Genomic DNA, 25973 nt, shown 5'->3' on the forward strand with positions numbered 1-25973 from the left:
ATTATTTTCATACCATACTCTGAAAATAACTCTGCTTAAAGAAATTGTGCATGTTGCTAGCAAAACAAATGCTGATTCAACAAAGCTCCTTTCAAAAATACTTTTGTACCTTTAGCTTAATAATGAGCAATGGCCTCATTGCTCTGCTGATTTGAATCCTGAAGACTTTTTGTTGTTTATCTGGCAACACATTGAGATGTGCATTTTTTTCCAAGCTATTTTGCTCTGAAACAAGCACATGCTTGTATGCAGACTTTATTCAGCTTCCAAGGATGGAATATTCTGCAGTACTGTGGCATTTCAGTTATTGACCTTAACATACCGTGGGTGGGTATTGATGTCCATGCTTGGCCCTATCATCTTCACCCAGGGAAAACTGAGAAATGAAGTTCCTTTGGAAATTAGGCTTATGAAGGGTTATTTATAGGTAAAGGTGCAGACCTAGAATTTGAAAATGGAATGAGGGGGGAATCTCATGGATGTTGGAAAATGTGGTAGAGAAGCTGGCTGGGACCTAAGGGACAGAGACTGGTCTCTCCCATGGTTTGACATATGTGATTCCTGGTCACATGGAAAGCAATTCTTGGCTATCCCAAGGCCTCCTATTTTGTTGTTCTTCTGTTATTAAATTTTAGAGTGAATACACCAAACAAATGAAGTCAAGTGATGAAATAACTGGCAATTGGCTTTGAGATGGTGGTGTGAACTCTCCTGTGCCAGGGAAAAGGTAAAAAGCTCCCTGGTGCAGAATACAGCCCCAGGGGAAAATGTTGTAACCTAATCAAAATGACTGGGAGGTTTAAAAACAACAGAAAGATCCAAGAGATGGCACCAAGCTCTCCCTTTCTGGGGATAATGTATTGCAAGCAAGTTTGATGGTGACCCCGAGAGGATGAATTGACCCTCAACAGTGTGGATCTTGAGAAGAGTGACAGGTAGAGTGTGAGACTGAGGCCTGGCTGGAGCTGGGAAATCTGGTGTGCTAAGTGCCATATGGTCCTCCTAGCGTGTGTGCGAGACCTCATTTCCACACCCAACTGCTCACAAAAAAATTGCACTGGTGCTATCACCAGTTGCCTCAAACTCGCTTCAAACTGGGTGACCCCACCATCTGGTCCTTGCTGCTGCAGCCTGGATGACCTACGGGTCATAGGCTTCATGCTTTGCCACATGCAAGGGGAGATGCATTTTGAACTATTTACCCTTTGTAGGTGAGTGTGCACACACCTGTATGTAGATACACCTGCCTCACACTTAATATCCAACCTAGCAGAACAGGAGGACAACCCTTACCATTTCCCCGTTAGCAGACGGAAGTAAGATTTAAATCAAAGATGTCCAAGGAAAAACAAATCCCCACTGTCCTTTAGAGCCCCTCAAGGTTGGCACAGCTCTGCCTGATGCAGCCCTGGACAGGGGCAGCATCTCTACCATCCCTGAAGTTAGTGTCCCTGTCTTGCAGTGGCTGTTTTTTCCATTCCCACAGGCACAATCTGACCCAGAGCCGTGTGCTCTGGAGAGGTACTGGCACAGCCATGCTTGCATTGATCCAATGTGTCTGCAGTCCATGGGTGTGAAGCAAAAGCCTGAATTCACTTGGCCTGGTGCTTGGAGGACACTAGGAAATTATTTACCATGAGTTTAGGCAGACCAGGAGAAGCTGAATATGTCTTTTGGTATAGCCCTGAGAGAAAACCTTTCCAAGGTAAAATTGAGAGGTCGGCACATATTGAGGCTTTTTCTGCTGGTGCACAACATCTAACAGATGCAGCTCTTACACTTGCCATTAACCAGGGAAATTTCCCTCCCTCTACCCAAGTGAAAAATCAGGGCATGTGCTTCCTAGAAACAGGAAAGAAATAATTGCATGTAGTTGGACAAAATGCTAATCCCGGAATTAGAACTTCCACTAAAGCTCCACTAGTGTCCTGTGGGGGGACTTTGGCCCCCAGCAGTGATGCAGGACTGGCATTGCTGTTTCCTCTACAGCACTACTGGACCCTTTCCAAGGAAAGGAAAGAGTGTACTTCCTGCCTTTAGGAAGTACACTCATTGTGAGGTTCTGTCCCTATGAAACACTTTGGGTCTCTCTAGGCTATTTTTTATTTATCACAGATACTTGCAACTGCACCTCTATGGCTTTTTGTGGCTTATGTGTATCAAGCCCAGTCATCCAGGTGTGAGAAGAGTGAATATAATGTAGCATTGCTGGGGTACAGCTTCTTGCTGTATTGCCAGTAATTGCAAATGTATCATCTCTGCTAATCTGAACATACATTTCAGAGTGTGTTTTATTACGTGGGATCAAAAATGTGTGGAGTTTTAACATCATTTTCAGAGCAAGGTTTGTACTAAGAGGCTCAAGAACTGGGAGGGAGATGCTCTTACTTCTGAGCTGACTGGGATGGTGTCTACAGAGAGCAGCTGGGAAAGCCAGAGACACGCTGCCATATCAAAGAACAAATGCTAATAGCCATCTGGAATAGTTAATAATGGTGAGAAGAGACACTGAACACTGACTATAAAGTCAGGTTGCTGCCATGGTTCTGCAAGGATTTCCAGCCACAGGAGGAGCTGAGCCCTCCACAGGAGGGATGGCCGAGCACTTAAGAGCACCAAAGTGAAATACAGTGGGATGGTGGAAAGGGAATGGAAAAAACCCAGCACCTATATCTGCTGAAACCACAAGTGTGCTGAGCTAGAGAACAATGGGGAAACCATCCCAGTTTGCAAGAAGGCCTGACCTGGCAGTGGTGAAGGTTTTAGCAATATTTGCTTTTGTTTTTCTGTCTTTGACAATTGTTGAAAACTGAAGTTTAAGTGCTACTAATATCTCAGACTTACAATTGGAGGTAATTAATAAAGGGTTAGTGAATTAGACTTCCAGTTCTCCATGGCAGTCAATGGAGATGGGGCATATGTCTTTTTTCAGAATACACTACTAATAAAATTAAGGAAAAAAAGATTCTCCACATCTTCCCTAGTCTACTGCTCAGTTATGCCTTTACTAAATGTTTCAGCATTTTTTTGAATCTCTCAGGAGGTTTTTGAACTGCTTCAATACATCCACAGCTGTAAGTCTCTCCATGAAAGAAGCCTATTAAAGGAAACAGCACATGAGAGTCACAGTAAACAGCAAGTGATGAAACTTCCCACAGCCGAGGGTTTTGTTGGTGGGAATACCAGATACCAGAGCTGGAAATCTCTGCAGGAATGAATATGGTTACCCTGCTGCTCTTGGGGACTGGACTAATTTGGAGGCAATGATACTTGTGGGTCCCTTCCAGCTCAGGATAATTTCTTCTTCAGGTGTCACAGCTGAAGGCAGGTGGCTTGCAGTGTGGCCCTGCATCTCTGCACCAGTGGGAGAAGTCCTGGATGAAAGTCAGAGGGATAATTGTGTGTTCCTGCCTGCTTGTGACTCTTGGAGGCTTAGGGGTGCTCTGCCCTCATGCTTCTGTGAGGGGACTGCCTCCCACGGCACTGAGCCATCAGCAGGCAGTTACTGGAATTGCTGAGAAGTATTTTGTATTTCCTAGAGGTTGTTATTTAAATAAATAAATAAAAGTACACTTGGTAACGTTTTGTAAGGAAAAATTATCCATTTTTTCTTTCCTGCTTTCTTCTCCTAGGGCAGAAAGAAATCAGGGCATAAAAAACAACAGTTTTAAATAGAAAAAAAATAAATGTAATGGTAATTCTGGCCTCAAAGATAGGTTCGGTATGGTAAAAGAAATTATTTAAGCTAAAGAAAAATCTGAACCCAGTGCCACCGCTATCACAGACTTCAAGTGGTTTTGTTTCAGATATATGACTTTGACACAAAATTGTTTGCCTCAAATTCCAGTGAAAACTTCACAAATTTATCTTCACCCCGATGCACCTTGTTTACTCCAAGAACACATTTATCTTGTTGTTTTGTTTTGGTTTTGGTTTGTTTATTTGTTTGGGTTTTTTTAGATAGCGATTCAGTTTCAGCAAAACTAATTGACTTATTAAACTTTTGCAGATGGCTGATTCCTTACAGGGCGTAAAAGCTTCAGGTATTTTTTAGGCAGATCTCTGACCTACTTACAGCCCAAATCCTATTTGAGCACCGGTGTCCTTCTGGTGGCACAACTGGTTATCAGGGTGGCAGTTAAGTTGAATATGCAAATGTTTGCAGAGTCGGGGCCTAAATCTATTTGGTGTTTTACTGTTAAATGGGGTGATGGATTTGTACCCTGAGCCTTTGCTGGGGCAGGGACTCGCTCCATCACAAAATCCTCACTGTAGTGTTTTAATGTCACAAGGACCTGGAAACGCTGTCAGTGAGTGTGGATGTACACAGGGAACCTCTGCTCCTGCCAGGCTGTGCCACCCAGGATGTACTAGAATTATTAAGGCTCTGCTGGGAAACGAGGCCAGGACAACAGCAAGAGAGAAAACGCTGTTCTGCTGTCAAGGAAATGCTCGAAAAGCAGGAGGGAGCGAGGGCTGGGAGCGCAGAGCTGCAGCCCTGTGGCCGCGGGGGCGGCGGGCGAGTTCGTCCCGGGAGGGCGAGAGGGGACGGAAGGACAGGGGGCGGTGGGTGCCATCCCTTAAAATATGAATAGTTTCTGTGCGGGCGGTGAGGAGGCAGTTTGTTTTCCTCTTTCTTTTTTTTTTTTTTAAATTTATTTATTTATTATTTTCCCCGACGTCTTCCTTCTCCTTCCCGCCCCGAAATAATAATTCTAAAAAATATATATATATTAAAATAATATTAATTAAAAAGCAATACTAAATTAAAAAATAATACTGATTTTAAAAAAACGATAATAATTAAAAGGAACAAAAAAAAAAAATTAACGCCGATCCAAAAAGTGTCGGAGCGGCTGCCGGGGGCCGGGGCGGCTCCGCGGGGGCAGCGGGCGGGGGCCGGGGCGGCTCCGCGGGGCGGTGCGGGGGGCGCGGGCCCCGCCCGGCTGCTCCGCCCGGCCTGCGCGGGGGCAGCGCCGCGCATCCCGGCTGGCGGGCGGGAGGCTCCGCTCCGCTCGGCTCCGCGCCGCTCGGCTCCGCTCCGCGGGGCTGCGGCGCCATGGAGGCGGTGGACCAGGTACGCGGAGCCCCGCGGGCGGTGCGGGGTGTGGGAGCGCGGAGCGGGCGCGGTGCTGACCCTTCTCTCTCTCTCTCTCTGTCTCTCTCTCTCTCTCTGCCCGCAGCTCGCCTCCGCGGGCACTTTCCGCGTGGTGAAGGAGCCGCTGGCCTTCCTCCGGGTGCTCGAATGGGTGAGTCCGAGGCGTGGGGGGTGTCGGGGGGGCTGTCCCCAAAGTGCGCGCCCCGCGGAACAGGTGGGAGCTGGGCCGGGCTGGCGACAGGGACGCGGGGGCTGGGAACAGGGACACGGGGCTGGAGACTCGCGTCCTACAGCGCTTGTGGCCGGCGGGGCGGGCTGGGGGCTGGGTTTGTGGGTGCGCCCCCCCTCATCCTTGTGCTGGCTGTAAACGAATTAAAAAAAAAAGAAAAGCGAGGAAAATAAAATCCTCATTATGCATTTAGCAAACTTGTCTCTGGGCCGAGCGGGGAAGGAGGCAGATAATTGGTGTGCGGAGCAATGTCACTGTGTGTTGCTCTGATGCTCATTCGTAGTGAAGTCTGCAGGTCAAATGACATCCATCGCCAGTAGGTCTGCGGGAGCAGAGAGCCTCTCTGAACGGAAAGTTCAGAACATGTCATGGAGGATTAATCACATTCCCCTAACGCCGACTGGCTGGGGAATTATGTAAGCCGCGTATTTTGGGGGGCGCGTCCCCGTGCGGGTGCGTTTATCCACATGTTCGCACCCGCAGCGCGCAGCCCGGCCGCGGGGTGCCTGCCGGGGGGGTTTTGGCGTGCTGGGGGCAGCTGCTCGCCCTGGACCCTGTGCCTGCTCACCAGCAGCAGCTTCTCTTTCCCTCTGGGCTCCTCAAAGCACCTGGTCCCATGGAGCTGGGTGATGGGGATGTGGTGGAGCCATGGGCCTGGGATGAGGTGGCCCCACAATGGGGTCACCTGCATGTAGTGCTGGATGGATGGACGAGGTCCCTTTCATTCCTAGCCCAGAGCTCCACAAACCCACATGGTGCTGCTGCTCCTGCTTCGAGGAGAAGTCAGGACATCCGGGGGCTGAGCCCCAGCCACTGATCTGAGGGTGCTTCAGCCACTCTGCAGCGCTCGCCGTGGGGCAGAAGAATGGGGAGCAAAGCTATTCCTATGGCAAATAGTCACTGGGAGTATGGTCTTTTGGCTCTCTGCCTGATGAGGCAATGTCTGGTGGAAGTTGGGAAGCAAGCTCTTCCAGGAAGGGCTCTGTTCTGGTGGGCATGGGCTGTGCCCTCAAGGAAGCTGTTGGCCACGGTTGGTGCATTGACGTCCTCGGGACAGTGAGTGGGAACTCTTGGCAGTTTCCTGGGTCTGTAACTTCTTCCAGCAGCCAAATACAAAAGCTGCCTTTGTCATGTTTGGAAGCCACGTGTAGAACTCTTCTGGCTGGTTTAAGTGCACATGGCTTGTCTGTGTACATGTACGTGCACACACGGTATGTAAAGAGAGCTCTTCTGACACGGCCAAGGTGTGCCTGTCCTTGGCAATATGGGAATGTGGGACAAGGGTGCAGAGTGTGTTAACATTTGAGATGATCTGGGAAATTACTTTTTCTCCTTTTGACATGTATGTGTGTGTAGAATTAAGCATATTTTAGTGTATGATATTTCAGATTTATTTTTTTTAATATACTTGAAAGGTTTTTTGGATTACGCAAATTCCATCTCTGTTCAATTAATCTTGTTGCTCCCATCTTCTTTCTCTTCTTACCATGCCTCCCAATTGCTATTCCACCTCTCCCTACCATCTCTGGTCTTGACTAACTGTCCATCTCTCCCTCAAACTCCTTTTATCAGCCTAATCATAATTTTAAACTTTAAAAGAAGACCAAATGCTCCAGCCAATTCTGTGTCCACTTCCATGTCCCCCGGCAGCCTTGCAGACCTCGTTGCACTTGGTCAGAACAGTCAAATTACACCCTTTAACACCTCCCACTTGAGTCCTAGATTGCATCTGCAGAGAAATAAAGTTCATAGCCCAGCTGGTGACGCAGCAGTTCTGGGTGTTGGGTGGCTCTCGTGCTTGGGGGGAGGCTCTGTGGTGTTGCAGCACAGATGGCAGAGCTGTGGGGGCTCCTCAGAAAGGCTGGTAGGGTGGAGGTGGTGCAGGCTGAAAATGTCCTCAGCTGGTCCAGGCAGTCCAGCCTTGAATTTGTGCTCTCCTTTGGGTTGGCTCACAGTGGTTCTGGGGTGAGCATGTCTTTATTCATAAACCTCTTGTACAGTGATGCTGTTGAAACTTGTGTATTTGTGAGTGCAAACATTTGCAGGTCTGGAGGCAACTGAGGTGGCTGTAGGTTTCTCAGGTGTGAAACTGTAACTGCTGAAGAATTAATCTGTGTGCGGATGCCAGTTTGCCTGAAGTCTGGCTCAGGCATCATGGACCTCTATCTTGAGCAGCAGGGACCTTATCTGACCTTCTTCAATCTCCTGCTTTGACTGTCACCTAACACCCAGAGAGAAGCTGCTGAGATAAGAATGATTCTTGAATATTCACAGCACTGTAATATGTTTTTATTTGCATTTCCCATGTACTCTGTAATCTTATTTTCAGCCAAGAAATTGCATTTAGAAGCCATTAAGAGGCAACATTGGCTCAAGCCCAGGAAAGGTTAAGAGAAAGAAAAAAGTCCAAGGAGTGACTTGCAGCAAGTAAGCAGAAGTTGCATTTTTTGAACTCTTCCTTGGCAATAAAGTTTGTGGATCACAAATCTGAGCTTGGAAAACTACACACAGCTGTACTGGGTGAGCCCTGGGTGTTTCCAGCTTTGAGTCAACTCTGGCTTCATGGCATGTGCTGGGGGCAGGGAAGAGCTGTTTAAAAGCTGTATTTGTTCTTGCTTCTTTTTATTCCCTTGGCTGTTACTCCACAGATCTTTGCATGAGAAGAGTGTTCTTCTGAAGCTTATTTCTCATGATAATCTACTGTGGCACTACAACTAGTAGCAATGTCACAAACACTCTTACAACTTCACTTGAGAAATGATTCTCTTATCCATGCACCTGACAATAATGAATAAGGAAGGATGAAAGAGAAGAAATATGTTCATTTGTCTCCCTGGATTAATTTCAGTCCTGCAACTCTCTGGATGTGTTTAGACTGTTTTTACTGGGGTCCACAAAAAGTGAGCAAGACAAAGCAAGTTTGTCACTTTTGGTCTGTTTGTTTTGCAGTTGCTGCCTCTCTGGAGCCCTAGAAAAGGAAATTAAGTGAAAAGCAGGGCTCTGCCCTTGCAGTGTGGTGGGTATAGGAACTACCTCGTGTAATCAGGTTGTTACCGACAAATATATTTTTGTAAAAATGGAAACTTTGTATCCCTGGGCTGCGGTTTTTAATTACCTCTGTGAATTGCCACAAACAACTTTCTTCCTGCAAACCCAAAGCAACCTGATATTTGTCCTGTTTCCGTGTGAAGTAACAGGAGCTGCAGCGCTGTCCTTAATGCCTTTCCCTGTATTCCGTCATAAATAGCAAGGATGTAGAAACTCCACCATTTTGCCAGTCAGGAGGTGCTGTGATTGCCTTGATGATTATCTACAGGTTGGTGTTTTAAAATACCTTGCAATGAGCTCCCTGCTCCACCAGCTTGCAGCCCTGTCTGGTCTGGTATGGGCAGAACAGAGGGATGTTTTTGGCACAAAGGCCATACAGTAACTGTCTAAGCCGATGCTGTTTTTATTTGGGCACATGTGAATCATTTATGTTGCAGGACAGATCTCATGGACACTGTGGGTTTTCTTGATAGGACAACTTGGAAGTGGACATTAGGGTGATCGGTGAACCCCAATGTGTCTGAGGAATTGTTTTAATTCTTGTGCAGACAAAAATACATTCCAGACATTGCATGAGTGGAGTTCATCACTGCTCATGAGTATCTTCATGGGATGTGCCACAGAGTTCCAAAGCATTGCAGGGCCTTTGGACAGCAAATCTCTGGTGGAAATTGCACAAAGGTGGTTTGAAAAATCTGTGTGTAGTGTACATGGACTGAGCTAACCTTGCTTTGCTTCGTTGCCTTCACACTGTGATCATTTGACTGGTGAGACAGGAAAAAGGCCAGGCTGCTGCCTGCCTGGCAAGAGTCAAGCTTGCTTTGATTGTATAGATTCTGAAAGGGTTAGCACCCCTTGCCTTGCAAACAGATGCGTATTTGGGAGGCAAAGGGAATCTGAATCTTGAAAGACTGATGATAAGTCTTGTCTTTTGTTGTAGTGCTGATTGCTCATCTGGCCATGGCGTGCTTTTGTTGGATTATATTTGCATGCATATGAATGGACATAAGTAGCTGCATGTTTTCAAGTGTGCCCTAGAAAAGCCTAAATATCCTGAGATGCCGAAAATAAATGGAAAAGAAATAAGAAGGTAATGCTTGCGTGAAAGCATGTGTGATTAATAGTTTGCTCTGTGTAGATTATTATGGGCCTGAAATATTTTATAGTTGCTTGATAGTCTTCATCACATTTGCTTATGTTTGTTTTTGTCTTTAACCAGAAGGCTGCTGTCTACTCTGGCGTGGGCAGAGACTTTAGGTGATGGAGCAGGGTAACCTTGCTGAAGCTTAATGCTCCATGGATGCAGGGTGGAAGAGTTGAGTGTTTGATCTTCTCTACCCTCATATTGAAAGAAAAGCCTTCAAAAAAGTAATATTTCTTACTACCTGCTGATGTTGCTTATACAGTGCCAGGATCAGTTGCTGCATTTGGTGTTCGGACCATCCATCTTGATGTGTAAGATACACAAACATGTTAAAAATGTATTGCCAGTTCTTTGATGCCTGCCTTGGGATACTTAGCTGTTCTTGAAACCTGGTCCCAGTTGCTACCTCAAAAGTCTTGTATATGTAGTGTCAGGTCAATAAAACATGTGCCACTTAATCAAAAAATGTAAATCCATTTCTATGGTATTTTAATATTAGAAAGATAATTACCGTGTAACTAACCCTTCTCTGTAAGCTGTCATTAATTGGATGATTTCTTATAGGCAGCTTAGCATAATGCATGCAAAATACACTGCAGCTCTGTACAGGCAAAAATTGCCACGGTGAACCAACGGGATGTGAGTGTCCAAGAGACCTGAGCCAACAGGCTTCACCAGTCCTTGGCTTTGCACCTGCAACTTCTGAGCACACACCAGGGCATCGGTAATCTGCAGGCAGGGAACTCTGCTGGACCAGTTATTTTTATTAGGAAGAACTGGGAGGTGGATTTTGCCATTAGACATCAGGCTCTGTCGTGTGTGATAGGAAGGAACTGAAAAGTTTTTGTAGTCTCACTGAAGGCAGATGTGAAAGCCATATGTCACTTTGCCAGTGGGACTGGGGTAAAGGCAGCAGAAGCACTAACAGTGCCTACATGGTGTTATACTTTGTGGTCTGAAAGTTGCAACTTCTGGGAATCTTGTGTTCTGAAACCTCTGCTTTTGATAAACCATATGGTTTTAGATCAAGGTAGCGGAAGAAGGATGCAAGCTCTAAAGACTGAAAAACCAGAACACAAGTGAAAGAGCAGGAAATCTGTCTTGTGATCCCATGGATTTACACAGTCTGCAGAGAGCTGGCTGCTTTGCTGTTCACATGCATGTTTATCTGCATGCATATCTTCTTGGAAACTGAGAACTGTGCTCATCAAAGTTGCTGTTAAAATGGTACAAATTCTGGTACAGGGAAAGATAAAAGGTCAGCAGTGCCTGACCACATTGCAAATAAATGACATCTTTCATCTGGAAAGTGCCTACCGTTTTCCACTTAGACTTGTGTTTTGGTTGTGGAAGAGCTTATTTTAAAAGGTTGCCTAACAATTAATTTAAATCCTGATGATTCTCAAGCAGCCCAGAGTGTGACCTGGTATAGAATAGTTATGTAGAATTAGCACATATGGTTGAGAGACAGGGCTCCAGGAGGAAGGACTTTTTGGAGTTATGTGCTGCTGCTGTGGAAATACCTGAGTGAAACTGGTAAAGTCTCATGGTAAGCCATTTTGATGGCTGCCATTATCCAAGTGTGGCTGTTTGAAGCATTAGGAATAGAAGATGAGGAAAGAGACTCATTAATGCTAAATTTGATTATATATGCAAACCAGGTTTCTATGACAAGAGGAACAAAAATGATCTGACTTTCAAACTAGCAAGAAGATGTGTGGAGATAGAGGGTTCTGCCATTAGACAAACACAGTTAAAGTCTCCTTGACAATTTTTATGAGGGCAATGTTTCAGTCATCACTCCTGTAAATCAGCGTCTGCATAATTGGAGCCCCGGGTAAAAGCCCTGGATGTTGACATCTCTGGATTCAGATGTTGCAGTCGGGGGAGGACAGGCTTGGAGGTGCTTCTGATAAAACCCTTCCATCATTTGGATGCTCTGGTCTCTGGCTTAACCAGGATTCATGGCACTCTGTGTGATCCCAAGGGGCAGGAGTCCTCCTGGTCGCTTGGTGAAGTTCTCCACTCTGCTCCAGGGGAGAGAACCTTCTCCTGACAGGGGAAGGGGAGAGGCAGAAAGCAGGTAATGCTGGGCTCTACACAGGGCTGGTGGTGGCACCTCTGCAAGCTCAGCTTTCCCCTTGGGCACCAAATAAAAGTGATTCTGCCTTACTATGGTCCTGGGGTGCAGTGTAGAAAACAGCACTTAGCTGTCTGTCTGTCTGTCCAGCCCAGCAACTGCCAGAGGGGTCTTCATGGATTTGACTCTCAGGGGGGATCTACAGAGTGCTGTTAAGAACATTATAGAAAGGAACATACAGTGTGGAGGTGCTGCATTTAAGGTGTTTGTTCAAAGTGGCATATGTGCTGCAAAGTGTGACATAGTTGCTAAGGTGACAGCTTGCTTGCTTTTTGGCAAAAGCAAAAGAATACTGAATATAGGCAAACTGTAAGGTTTTGCTTTAATTTGAGCAGTTTTATCTTCTGGCCATGGTAGAGACTTCTCAAGTTTGTCTCTGGAAGCAGTGTTTTCCCATTCAGAAGACTTCACTTGGTTAGAAAAGCTAATAGTGTTTCCCATTCTTAAGGAAAAGCTTAAATCTCATAAAATGGTAGGGATTCCAATTATTATAACTGTACTATTTATGGCATTGAAAGGCTTTGGTGTACAACGTTCATTTAAGTAAGGAAGTATTCTCTAAGGACATTTTGTATAAACAAAAAATATTAGGTGTTCCCTCATTAGCAGCCTGTGCACATCCATGAGCACATGCATCAGAAGATTTTTGCATATAGTGTTTGCTTGCGTTTGCAAAGTGCTCAAACCTAAGCTGGAATGGACAGTGAGGTGAGAACTCTTGTGGGTCAGGCTCTGAGGTTGGTTGTGATGAGATGGAACAGGGAGTCTTGTGTCGGACAGCTCGGGTACTGCTGTGGTGGAATATTTTCATAATGCTGCTAGGGGAGAAGGATCAACAGAGGATTAGACTGATGTGGCCCCTCAGGAGAGGGGGTTTTCCGGATGAGCAGCCATCTGTGGTATGAAGCAAATGTTATGGACCTCAGTGTGGAGAGCAAAGTAGAAAGGTCTCACAAGACTAATGCCAAATTTGGTCCTTAAAGCAATGGGGTAAATGTAAGATCCAGGAAAATGGGTCAGAAAAGGCTGAAGTAATATGCTCATTGCCCTTTACTGTTTTACCTATCCTTTGTTTGTGATGTTCTGGTGGGTAGATGAATGTGTTTCCTGAGCAAGCTGTTCTGTCTATGCCTTTTCCAAAATGCCTTAGCATCTGGGAGAAGGCTGTGTTGGAGGCAAAGCCTGTGGGAGCTTCTGGGCTAATACTGTGGAGAGCAGGAAGTGCTGCTTCCTGGAGGTTCGGATAAACGCTGGGGGGAGCTCTGTGGGCTCCTGTTCCTGGATAAGTCCTGGTGCAGATATCCCAGCCCCCGTTTGTCAGGGACAGCACAAGGCAGAAGTTAGTGAGGATGTTTTCAGAGTGATCAGAAACCATGACACTCTACACAGAGGGCTTTTGCTGGGGGATTGGAAATACCTCTGATAAGAAGAGCCCAGTAAGCATCCTGATCACTAAGATGTACATTGAGAACGTAGTCTCCTGTTTCCCCATGTTAAGGAAGCAGGAGAAAAGCTGAAGCAGGAAGATTTCAATGAAGTGTTATACATTTTGAGATGAGAGGTGTACAGTCCCAGACCCGCTGTCAGAAATAAATCTGATTTGGCTCTCTTGCAAAAGTCCCGACCTGTCAACTTGATCTTTATTCTATGAGAAATACCAGAGCCTGCTGCAAACAGCCTGTACTGAATATTCACTAGAAGTACTCAAAAACCTGAGGTATTGAGGGTGAAAGTCTGCCCAGAAGATTTCAAAAAGAATTGTTGCCCAACATGGGCAAGATCATTGATACATCAGGAAGTAATTTATAGTAACACCTCTTCAGTAACCTTTTGAATTTCAAAGAGAAGTTTATTGTGTCAGTCCTTAGTCTTCCCTTTTCCTGATGTTAATGCTCTGCCCACATGTGGAATTTCTCAGGTGATGCAAATCCAAAGTATCTTTGGCTTGAAGAGATAAGCCTCAGTTCAAATCCTTTGTCACATGCATGTTGGGTGTTTGTATTGGAACTCCATGTTTGACACTGCATTTGATGATCTTCATAATATTAGGTGAAAAGCCTCTGTGATGTCCCAAATAATACTATAGAAGTAGCAAAATCTTCCTTGCTAGGTTCCCAAAAACCAAGGAGACAACTGGCTTCTTGGTTCAGCCTCCCTGAAGTGGGCCCTATTAGGGCCTATGGCTGCCTCAAGCATTCAAATCAAAATATCTCAGGATGCCAGGAAATATCTTACAGTTATTTAACAAGCAAACTTGAGCCTTTCTTGAACTGTTTGCAGAAAATCTTCTCCCTGGCTGTGTGCTGGAGGTATGCTTGAAGCAAAATCAAACAAGTCCCCCATCTGTGTGTGAGTCTTTGCTTACCCCTGCTCCTCCCATGGAGAGGCTGTGTTGCACACAAAAACTTATTGCTCTGTATCAGTTTTGTACCCCATTTAAAACAGCCTTTGTATGGAGAGAGGGGTGGCTTGAAGCAGTTGACTATGGCAAGGTCACACCCCTGTGGGTATCATTCCCCATTACAGTCCCAACAGGGAGGTATTTCATGCACAGCCCAGTGGGCTTAGGTTTGATACTGAAAATTGGCTTATTACTGCAGAATATGTATATTGCAATAATTATCCTTTGAAGTTGAGCTGTTTCTCCAAGTGCTTTTTTAGGGACTGTGCCTGAAAGCCAAAGCAAGCGTGGGATTCCCCCACCGCCGAATCCAGCAGCCGATAAATCCGGCAGAGCTCTCCTGATTGCCATCTCCAAGGGCAGTCAGCATGCTGGAATGGAATTAGGTCCTGGTTTGAAAGAGCACGCCTGCCAAAAAATTAAACAATGGATGCCTTCCTGTTTAATTTTAACATTTTAATTAAATTCTTTGCTGCTGTGTGCCTTTGATCTCGGCGAGCTGATATACGTGGTGTGTGCTGTTGTGTCGTAGCAGCGTTTTGTTCTAATCTTGCATGCAGACACAAGGATGCATTTGAGGATGGATAAAAGTGCAAAAGCTGCACACTGCCAAGTACTGAGCACATTGCAAGCTGCCTTTTCCAACTGGTGACCACAGGCATGTGGACAGTGAGATTACTCACGAGTATGGCTCAGCAGAGCTTCTCTCCGAACATTTTGTCTCCCTCTTTTTAATCTACTTCTGTGAACGGTGCTGCGAGAAGGGTTTCCTTGATGGATTTACTCATTGAGAGGATTGAGGCCAAGAGTGGAGATTTTATTGCAAAACAGATTTAATTTCAAGTGGAATAATTAATAAACTTTGATTCTTCAGTCAGAGAGCAGAAGCAACGCTGTATGATGTTGACTGGGCACATCCATCGATTGGTCCCGGCCAAGTGCCTGGTTTGGGAGTGTTTGGCAGCAGCTGCCTTTCTGTGCAGCCAAGCAGCCCCAACACAGCCCATTTCTAAGTGTGTGGAAAAGTCTTCAAATAAGACATGGTTACACGTTGTTTCCCCTGTAGTGTTTGTGGCTGGGCTTCTGTGTTGGCAGGAGGAGAGAAGTGAACTGGAAGCATGCAAGTTCATGGCAAGGAATGGTATTAGAGAGAGTTTCCTCATGGATTATAGGCTGGGGCAGATGATTGAGGATCATGTGGAATATTTATTCTTCGCGATTTGGGCTGTACCTAAGATGTCAGAGAAGAATCTGTCATTGCTACATCAAAAAGAGTCATTGGTAGAGCTGATTTGGGAAAAGAAATTTCATTTCCTTGGGGGAAAAATAAATTTTAATGTAAATTTTCTTGGAAATCCGGCATCGTGGTGAGATCATGAATGAAGAAATATTTGTGCCAGAAACTACAACATTTCAGCAGCAAATATTTCTGTAAAGAAATATTCAGTACAAAAATGGTGGTCAGGTCATATTCTCCTTCTCCTCTGCACAGCCTGCTGTGATGGCCCAGGCTAACTCTTTCTGGAGGAATTGATGATGGCGGCCTTGTTGCCCATTGGAATGGTGTAGTCTGGCTGCGACACCTGATTTCCAGAGCAGGGGCAGCATGAGGGACCAACCCAAACACCTTGATGGCACAGCAGTGGTGCTTCCAGGGTAGATGCTGCAAGCCCTTAGCAGTGGGATTTGCAAAGAAGAGTCAACATTTTTTGAGATATGACAACTTTTTTTGAACAAGACAGTGCATCTAAAATTTAGAAAATTGTTTTGGTGGACAATTGTCTGTCATCTGACTTCTATGTCAATGTGCGCAAGCTGGTGTTGTAATCTATGTGTATACTGTGTGCCTTGCCCTTTTTTTGGCGCCAAAGGTGGAGTTTTCCAGAGCTGCACTGAGGCAGCACAGTCCACTGAGCAGAGAGTCAGCATTCCTAAGCTTCCTCGTTTTGCTGCGTTGGCTCCGTGGGCTGCGCACGGTCCCGCTGCTGCCGTGGCAGCCTGTCACTCGTGGCAGGCAGCTCTGCAGAGAGGGCTCCCGTTCCAGCACAAAATCTGTGCCTGTCCAGATTGCGAGGCCCTGGCAGGCAGCAGGAGCTGGCTTCACGGTGGGCCGACATATGCAGGGGACACTGGCTGTGCCACGGGGCAGAAAGCCTCCTGCCGCCGCCGCGCGCATTACGGCGCTTCCCAGGGAGGGGTGATGCCATGAAAATGAGATCCTTGCCTGCGGTCCTCTTCAGCCAAGTGGTGGTCCCCACTGTGGGAACCAAGTGCTGTCACCAAGTGCTGTCACTGCTATTTCCCCCCCCCCTTTTTTTTCCATCCTCTTCATCCTGGTTTTCACAGCAGAACAACAGCAACAGTAGAATGAGGCGGGGTTTGGATCTCATGGCAGAACTGATCCAGCACAGACTGTGTTGCTGATGAATGAAACAGAACAGCTCTTTCTGCCATAGCTCACCATGGCATAGGTCACTCATTTCTAAAAAAAGTTTTCCATCTCTTTGTTTATGTGCTCATTAGTTCTGGCCACCCGTGGGTGCAGCAGTGTTGGTTGTTCATGCAGCTGGAGAGGCTCTGACAGAGCTCATAAATGTTTATTACGCAGTTTAGTCCCCCAAAAGTAGTGACTCAGCAATGATCAGACATCTCTCACGGGACAAACAGTTCCCAGCTATTCACAACTTGCTTTAAAAACCTGCATGTCACTGGGCTGCCAGGAGGCAGGAGTTGAGTACCTCACATCTGTATTGCTTCTGCACAGAGAGATTGCTAAGCATGTCCTGGGTGTTAGGACAAGAGTACTCTTGCTTCATTTAAAAGAGTTTTTGTTGGTTTTTTTTTCCTGGGGATTTTTAAACTCCACCCCATGATGCGCTTTGGGATGCATTCAGCTTTCTCTTCTGAATAGGGCTCCAGATGATGGAAATAAATTATCATAAATTAGAATAGATTGCACTCTTCAGCATCTCTACATCTGTCATTATGTTTCTTTAACAGTTCAGTTTAACATTTATACACACTCTGACAGCAGCTACTGGTGTGTATGCTATAAATATTGGCTTGTAGAAGACATTAATGGAGTTTAGGTAAACGTTTGATGCCGCTGAGATTCTGTTCCATATGGTGGTATGCAGTGAAATCAGATTCAATGTGCCACGTATAGTGCACACATATTCCCTATAGACTGGCCTCCTGCAATTGCATCAGCTCACTACCCTACCAAGAAAGCACAGGTGCCTTCAAAGAGGAAAGTGAGGTTCTTGCAGTCTATTCTGGTTTTTACCACCTATATTGTCTGTGATGTTTGAAGCCAATGTGTAGCATGTAGAGATAGGAAGGGCTCATGGAAAAGAGGCATCTCGCAGAAGCAGCAGTCAGGAATTAGGCAACAAGCTGTGGGAACATTATGCTTTGAATGTGTCTAAAGATTTTCTGGACCAGATGCCATTTTGTTAGGCAGAAACTGAGTAACGGGGTAAAAGCTTTGTGCATTGGTTGGTCACGATTGCTAAACCTGAAATTTATGACTCAACCCCTGGTGCAACTGTCACCAAAACTACATGAGGGAGCATGGTGTCAAGGTTTGAGGAGTCTGGCTTGCATCCCTCTGACTCACAGGAGGACAAATAGCTGAGGCCATCGTGGCAAGAGGCAGGAAGGAATATATTCTGGTTCTTCTAGTGTTCCTTTCGTAGTTCAACAGAATTTGGATGTCTCCCACAGGTTTGGGGTTTTTTGTTCTGTTGATTTCTTTTGTTGGTTGGTTTGTTTTCTGTTTTTTTTTTTAATTTTGCTAATTGCAACACCTTGATTAGTGTAGCCTGATGATGTGGCTGCCTCCTTTGCAGTATATCTCCAATTTACCTCATTTTCAAGCTAGCAGGAGGGTAAGAGGTGGGTTATCTGGCTCAGCACTGCGGAGGGGCAGTTGGGGTAAAGCAGCCCAGTCTCTGCTCCTGATGTGGGGCCCTGGGAATTTATTATTTATCTGGCTCGTGCCGGCCCCGGGGCACATCTGCTGCAAGAGAGGAGCGCGGCTGCTTCGTCTGCCCCTGTGTAATGCAATGTAAGTAATGAAGTAACCGTAATGTACAAACTGACTCAAAGCAGGGCAATCTGAAGAGAAAGTGCTCTTCACACTGTAAATTGCTAAAGGTCTTTATGTTGCCAGTGAATTAAAAATCTTGAGAAGAAAAAACCCTCCAGTGCTGTAAGTTCAAGATGCATCTTTTAAAAGCTGCTGGTGGGGAGGGGAAGAGATAACTTATCTGAATGGAAATGTATTTAAAGTCTGTATCTTCTACAGTTCTGGGCTACTGCAAAGAAAACAGTGTATTCCCTGTTGCTTGGAGAGCTGGAGACATTTTTGTGTAGACTGAATGGGTTTCTTTGTTGATGTTACCCCTTTTGATCTTAATCATTAGCCAGGTTTTCAGTGCTTTGCAGGTTATTCTTTTAAAAGAAGAAGTTGCTTCAGATGTTTTGGTGATTCACTCCTGTTTATTCAAACTGGCAGTACAGAGGAGCCTGGTGTGCTTGTGTCCCACATGAGCAACACTGTCTGCAGCCCTCTTCCCCCTGGCTGGGCAGAAGCCCCTCTCTTATCATTTCTCAAGTTTCCAGGTTTTATTGTTGTTCTGACTGATTGTGTGGTTCTTCTGCCTCAACCTTCCTCTTCTTTCTTGTTCCTGCATAAAAAAATGTTTCGCAAAACCATTATCAAACTCCTTCTGCCCAGAGCAAAATCTTGCCCATGATTTTCAATTGAACAGTTAGTTGTGTCTAGGCTCGAGGCTGGCATTTAGATCTCTCGAATGATGCTTTAAAGAAACTAAACTGTATTTAAAGAAAGGCAGCTTTTACATTGGCCTGATGTTAAAGACATTTTAGCCCAGCCAACAAGATTTCATGGTGAGCCTTGCTTCAGCAAGGAGCCCTTCAGCCTTCTCCAAGCTGAAAGAGAAGATGGACTCTGGGGAGCAGTTTCAAAGCATCGAAACTCTTTTATCATTATTCATTGTGATTTTTTTCTGCATCTTTTGACTCTTTGAGGCCTGGACAATTCAGACCTGCACAGTCTGTGTGCAGCTACCACAGGCAGGGGTTTCTCCATGATGCCCTCATATAAGCCTCTGAATTTGAGAAGGAATGTGCAGCGAGAGGAAATTCATGTAAACAATATGCATTGGATCACTTGTCATGAGAATATCTCCTTGAATTGTGTACTTGATTAATTACTGGTTTTTTAAATTTAGCTCTCATCTACACTGTAAAGATACTTTTGGCTGGAGGGAAGAGAAAGGGGCCCTTGTTGTGGGTGGGTTTATCTGCTTGTTTTCAAATATACATGGCGTTCTCATAGGAAATGGGTCTATGTACTTCTTCATCATTAAACCTTTTAGCTGTCACATATGGCTGACATTCCTAAATTCCAAAGTATTTCTTTTAGGCTTTCTGTCCACATCGTAAACCTGGACATGACCCATTCCTAGTTCCTACTGTCACCTGTCCCTGGCTGAAGGGCCCTTCGGGGTAGGACAGGAGAAAAGTCATACTTTTTGCACTTCAATCAGTGCTGGATCTCAGTTTAAAAATATCGCAAGTGAAAAACATGGATATGAGTCATACAGAAAACACCCTTCATTTCTCAGGGAGTAAAAATATCAGAAAAACACATTCTTCAGATGTTTCCTCCTGTTGAGAGGTAGCCACATCTAAGAATTCCGTTTGAAGTGTTCAATCATAAACGTTGGTTTCCTGCTGTCAGGGTGACCACTGGATACAGGAGACGCCTATTAAATGTTAACAGCTAGTACTCTGCCAGAGCTACATCAGTCCTCAGGGTCTGGCTGAGTTTTACATGAAGAGAAGGTGGAGAATGCTGTGACTTCACTTCTTGGGTCAGGATACTCCAGTGATAACAGTCTGCAGTAAATGCCTCACTTCTGGAAAGTTCAGTGCTCACTTTGGACCTAAATGCTCATCCACATCTAACACATCTGGTGTCATATTCCAGGACAGCATATCTTCATGCTTTTGGGGGAGTGATCTCTTTCTTATCAGTCGTTGGCTTTGCCCCTTAGGGGCTGGGAGACCGTGATTTTGTATCATTTGGCTTAGTGGTATATTTGAAGCAAGCATGTTTTAAAATGCGTATGCATTTCCCTGTGTTTTTACAAGATTAATATTTGAAAGGCTATTTAATACAAAAAGGCTGAAAATTATTTAAATCTGAGACATGCTGGAGAGATCAGAGAACGCTTATCAACTGTTGAATTAGTAATGTTGAATTAGACATGAGAAAATCCTTTTCAGTTTAAGTGGCTTTTCTCATAACTTTTTACATGTTTAATGTCTTCATTTATCCTTCTAATAGTTGTTCCAGTTTCTGCTCTCCTTGAGTATCCATGCACAGAGTTCAGACCCTGATCCATTTAGCCTAGCTGTACATCTCTGAGAACCATCAGGGACACCTCAAACCACTTATCTCAGGGGGTCATTTTCCCCCTGTGCATGCAAAGATTGAGCCCTTCATGAATAATTTCATACTTGTATTTGAAAAACCTGGTCCTGCTGCTGTCTGAGAGAGTGGAGATCGTGCGTACTCTTCAGTTTAGACAGTTCAGCATTATCTTTCAAGAATATTAAACCTAAAAATTTGAACTGGAAATAACATTTGCATAGTATTTTGTAAGGATGCTACCACGAGACTTTACAAGGGGAATTACAAACATTACCTCTGTTTTCTTCATAACTCTTGGAGTGGGTCAGCCTCTCTCCAGTCCCCCTTGATAATGAGCTGCTGTGAGAGCTTAGCAGAGCAATGTGTGTCCTGGTCGCACCAGATGGATCTCATTTGTGTTGTTGTTCATGGCCATGATAGGCAGCAAATGGAGTGGAGCCTGAGGCAGCACTTTGCTGCCTGAAGTTGATGCCTGATGAATAACAGAGATAAATAAGGTGAGAGCCTGCCTTTGCTTTTCCCTTTGAGCGTGCATGTAAGTTAGGTGGCCCATGTTTGAAGAGACAATGTGAAATGAGCTTTCAAATATTTCCTTGAACTTGTCTTAATTATTTCATTATAATGGTAAGGAACAAAGCAGAAGAATCAATATGCCTAATTATTACATCTAAATGCAAGAGAAATTAGTCAGTGAACTTTCCCTTCTCTGGGGAGGATTAATCTTCCTATGCTCTATTTCAAATGTCTTCCAGAAAAATGAAAGGCTTATCACCTAGGAAACACGCGGTCCTAATCGCCCAGGTCTGGCTCTTGGATTTACTGACGGTGAGGGGACTTTTGGTTGATCTTCTGAAGCACAAAATTAGATTGTTTTGCTTGTGTTTAACCGTTGTAGTTGAGTTTTGTAGTTGGGTGATTTGAATGACAAACACAATTGGGGCATGAGCCTTGTGTCATCCCCAATACCACCCAGTTGGCTGGTGCTGGATGAGAGGTGGGGACCTTCTCAACACCAGGCAGTGCCATGTGGAGGGGATGGGTTGGATCCTAATGCAGTGCTGTCAGTGGAGCAGTGCTAATTAGCTCAGGTTCTCAGCAATTAAGTGCTATATTGATGAGTATAATGCTTACAGAGCTGTCTTCTTGCCTTTTTGATAGCTATGTGAGACTCCAAGAAGATGACATTTTGCTGTGGCCTGGTGGCACACAGCCACAAGATGATTACAGGTGATCCCAGTGGGACTTGATTCTTCACCCTTGAATTAGTCACTGAATTGAAATGTAAATATTTCCTGCACACAAGGTTTGGTATGGCAATAAATTCTGATTCTAGCTCCTTGCTGTTGTTTTGCACCAGGCCAATAATATCTCGTGATACTTTCTACTATACAATTTCAAGTTGTGGCACAGATGTAAGATGATTTCAGATGAAGTGTTATATGAATAAATTCATCTTTACATAAAATGTGTTTAACCCCCACCCGCCGTAAATCTGACTTTCTGTAGATGTTGTCATTTGTTGTCATGTGTCATCTTGGTGGAAATCCAAGTCTGGAAGCACTAAGATGTGCTTCCCTAGAATAATTCCACATTTTTGCACAGTCAGATCATGCGTAGCAATAGAAGGGTTAAGTTTATTCCTTGCCTGCAAACCCAACTTAGTGTAAAGAAGACTGAGAAGCTAAAATATGAAGTCTAAATAAAAGAAAAAAGGGCTGTTTCTTTGCATGGCACTGAGGAAATCAGCCTTACAGTTCACAAACTGAGATGACAGCTTGCTGTAGGGAAAACTTCAGTCCATCATTATTTTGCATTTCTGGGTTGCTTTACTCGTGGCAGTTTATTAATTAGTTTCTGTTTTGCACTCTTTCTTAAAAGACAAAGATTCCAACTCATTATGTATCACCCTTGTACCTTTCTTCCTTCCCAAATTACTTTGCATCATGGTCAGTTCCCATCTTCCCTGGCTGTCGAGTTGATTAACTGGGTGATGCTGACTGGAGGGCATGGGACGGGCCACTGATGCACCACCTGATTATGTGGTCATGGAAACCCCTGGAGGTAAGACCTCTGTTATCAAAATAAATTGGGATTTTCTGCCAACTAATGGTTGGCGAAGCTTGCACTAATGCTAGATTCTGCTGGATGATGCACTATGGAAGCCAATTAGCCTTTGCTGATAAGCTAGGCTTTGATTAAGCTCTTTTAGGCTTTCTCATCGCAAGAAACATGTACTACTCATTGAACATGCAAATGTATTTGCAGTGTGTAATTACAAAATTTTCTAAAGGAGCGACCTATTTTAAACAGGGCTTTTGTTTCACTCTTATTCCTTCATTGCACTTACCAACTCAGTCACACAGTCTAATTCAGCAAACATAATTGACTGGTTTTAGGAGTTAAAATATCCTGTTGTTGAATGTTTTATGCTTCAAATACCGATTATAATGAAGACCGCTGCGGTGGGTACGTAGGCTCTCTGCAGCCACTCTGAGAGCTTGCCCTTTGCAGTGAGCCTTTGGGACACAAAGGGCTGGCAGGGCTGGGATCTGCAGCTCCAGCCAATTTAGAAGTGATCTTGTCCTAATAATGCTGAGAACAAACTCTCTTTCAGTAGCCATAGGAAGGTATAACTTACCCTGCTGAACGTGCAGCTCATTGCACTTGATGGGAATTCACTTATTGATCCAATTAGCTCCTGATCCATTTGCAAGGTGATTGTTATAATTAAAATTGATTATGGATGCGTATCGTGTCTTTTATCTTTGATGCTGGCGATTTGGATATTATGGCCTGCCTTCTGTAGCTGATAATGGATTGTGAAGAGCATCAAGGAGTTAACGTATGTTCACACTCCTCAGGGATACATTTTCTGTGTTACATTCTCATTTGTGGTGTTGTTAACTGAGTGACAGTATCACGTTGCTTACCCGGTCATACATGTTTTGATAGCTTTAGTCACTTTGTCTAAGAGATTGCGTGAGCTCATGTATCTGCCTCTATCCATACCATGGTGCTTTAGAAAAAAGCCTAGGATATGGACATTTTGTTTCCAGGTGTGATTCATAGTTACAGTCCTGGAGTGTAACAAAGACATTCCTATGGCTAGATGCATATACTTCCCAGTTGTTGTGCCTTTAGTGTATTGCATGCCTAAGAACATGGAAATCAGTTATATTCTGTGTTTATACTGATGGGATCGAAGTTTGGCATAGTTAGCATTTTCTGGTTGAAAAGCCTGGAAAAATTCTAAGATCAGAGCAGTAGAAAGAGACACAGAGAAATGGGCAGTGTAATGCCCCATCTACACTTTCCCTTTTGTACATCTCATCTCCTGTGGTGTGGCTGCAGACTCAGAGGGGAGGAAGGGCAGGAACAGAGCTAGTTCCAGATTCACCATCTCCTGCACTTTTTCTCCCCCAGTCTCCCAGTGCTGCACTGACACCTGGGGTAGGGATCTGTCCCTGCTGTCACGGACCCTCTGAGATGCTCTCCAGGCTTGGGGTTTTTTGTGTCTGTTTGGGGTTTTCTTTAGGCTGGAGGAAACCAAGGGTTTGATCCTTGCAGAAACCTGTGGTTGAGAGTCCTGCAGGAATAATGCTGTGATACAGATTTTGCCCCTTTTGCAGTCTATGATTGATGATTTCAGCTCCCCATACCTTAGCTAGTGGGTTCAAGAAATACTTGAGATGAAAAGTGTGGTCATCCTTCACTTGTGAGATGTTGCTTCCCCGGTCTCTGCCCTCTTGCTAAGCCAATTCTCTCTGCTCCTCACACAGATACTCCCAGGGTTTCAGCTAATGACCACAGAGCACACTTCTCCTCTCTCTCTGAAGTCATATGTCTATCTTCTTCCAAATTAGCAGTTTTCACGTGTCCCACTGGACATTTGGCCTAAAATAGCCTGAACACTTCCATTGTTTTATGGTCATCACCAGCTTTCATGCCTGTGTGCAGGCTCTGGTGAGGCCACAGCTGGAACACACGCACCACTGCAGCCTTTATTTAAATTAAATTCCATCTATGTTGCATCGAAAGGTCCCAGGACTGATGTTTGAGTGCAAATATCTGAATTATAAATTAAATTCTACAAGATTTAGGCTTAAGAAGAATTTTTATGAAATCTTAAGAATTGTAATTCTTTCCCATTCTATCAATAGTAACTGCTAACTTGAGCATATGATGCAAAAGGCACTGAGGCAAAGCATTCACTTAGAGAGAACACAAGTGCCTTTTTCATCTGAGGCAAATTAGCAAAAAAAGGAGACAACTTCCAGCAAACTGTGGCTTCCGATCCACAAGCTGATAAAATCTGCATATTAGTCACAAGTTATTTTTCCAGATTTCTAGTTCATTCTGTTTTCTTACTTAAAGATGCTGAAATTCACTTTCAAGCCTTTTAGTCTCTGTTTCATAACTAGTATACTTAGTGGGGAGGGGAAGAAACAAACTCAAAATTGTCACCACCACTGTTACTATAGTTCACATCTGGCAGGTTTGATTTGGTTTTGTCTCAACCAGCAAAGATTCCAAGTTGGTTTTTACTCAGGAGTAAATCTAAGGAAGAATGCATTCTTTATTGTGAACATGTTCTGTAAAAATGAGATTTTTTCCAAAGAGAAGGTGTTATTTTATGACAAACCCCCCCCATGTGACTGAATTATTAAATCCAAACCTTCCAATTTTTAAGTCCAAGCCCTTCATTGGATGGGTTTTGTGCTCAGCATCCCAGCATGTCTCCTGTTTGCACACTGGACTTTTTAAAATCTGAGATAGATTTGCACATTTTATGCCTGTGTGGAAGCGTGAAGCCATTCTGAGTGTTTTCGGTAGTGGATGTCTGTCTGTCCAGGGCTTGCCCCATACTGAATTAATTGCTGTGAGGATTGATGGTACTTCACTGGTTTCACTTGCCTATTGAGGGGTTTAAGAGCCATGAGCTTTTCCCAAATATAGGAGACATCCCTGGCTTGGGCAAGGGGTAAAGTTGCCTCATTTTGTAACAGTGAAATCAAAGGCTCGGGGAAGTGGTTTCTCATCAGAAAAGATGGTACCTTTGTAGCAGCAATGTCATCAGAGAATCAGCTTTTCTGCCAGAAATAGCAACCACTGGCTACAGCATGGGCATTGCTGCTTAGGATAATTTGTAAGAGTATTTGGCTGCAAAGCTGGGCTTTTTACAACTTTGTAGCATTATAGTGACTGAGGACATCTTTTGACCTTCTCTTCAGTCACAGGAGTTGTTTTCTTCACTTTTTTGGCATGTGGTAGTTTGTGTAAGAGATGCTGAGCCTGAGTTTCTGTGCATCATCACTTCTGGAAAAGCGTTGTTGTTCTCAGTGTTGTCCGTAGAGCAGCTGGCACAATCAGAGCAAGTACCATAAAATGGGTTGGCTCTCATGGTTTCTAATGCTCCTCTAGTTTGCTGGTGCCTGTTGTCAGTGTGT

General features: G+C 44.5%; 1 protein-coding gene across 1 annotated transcript in view; it reads left to right on the top strand.

Annotated features, from left to right (window-relative positions):
- The first annotated feature begins 4971 nt into the window (after positions 1-4971).
- The window catches only part of SYNPR (synaptoporin), a 103989-nt gene continuing 82987 nt past the window's right edge, over positions 4972-25973 (top strand). Inside the window, exons 1-2 of the mRNA XM_017826904.1 lie at positions 4972-5077; positions 5184-5249. Of these exons, the coding sequence (XP_017682393.1) occupies positions 5060-5077; positions 5184-5249 (84 nt within the window). The 5' untranslated portion in view covers positions 4972-5059. The remainder of the gene's footprint in view (positions 5078-5183; positions 5250-25973) is intronic.

Source organism: Lepidothrix coronata, unplaced genomic scaffold, assembly GCF_001604755.1.
Source record: "Lepidothrix coronata isolate B3197 unplaced genomic scaffold, Lepidothrix_coronata-1.0 Scaffold131, whole genome shotgun sequence".
Taxonomy (NCBI): Eukaryota; Metazoa; Chordata; class Aves; order Passeriformes; family Pipridae; genus Lepidothrix; species Lepidothrix coronata.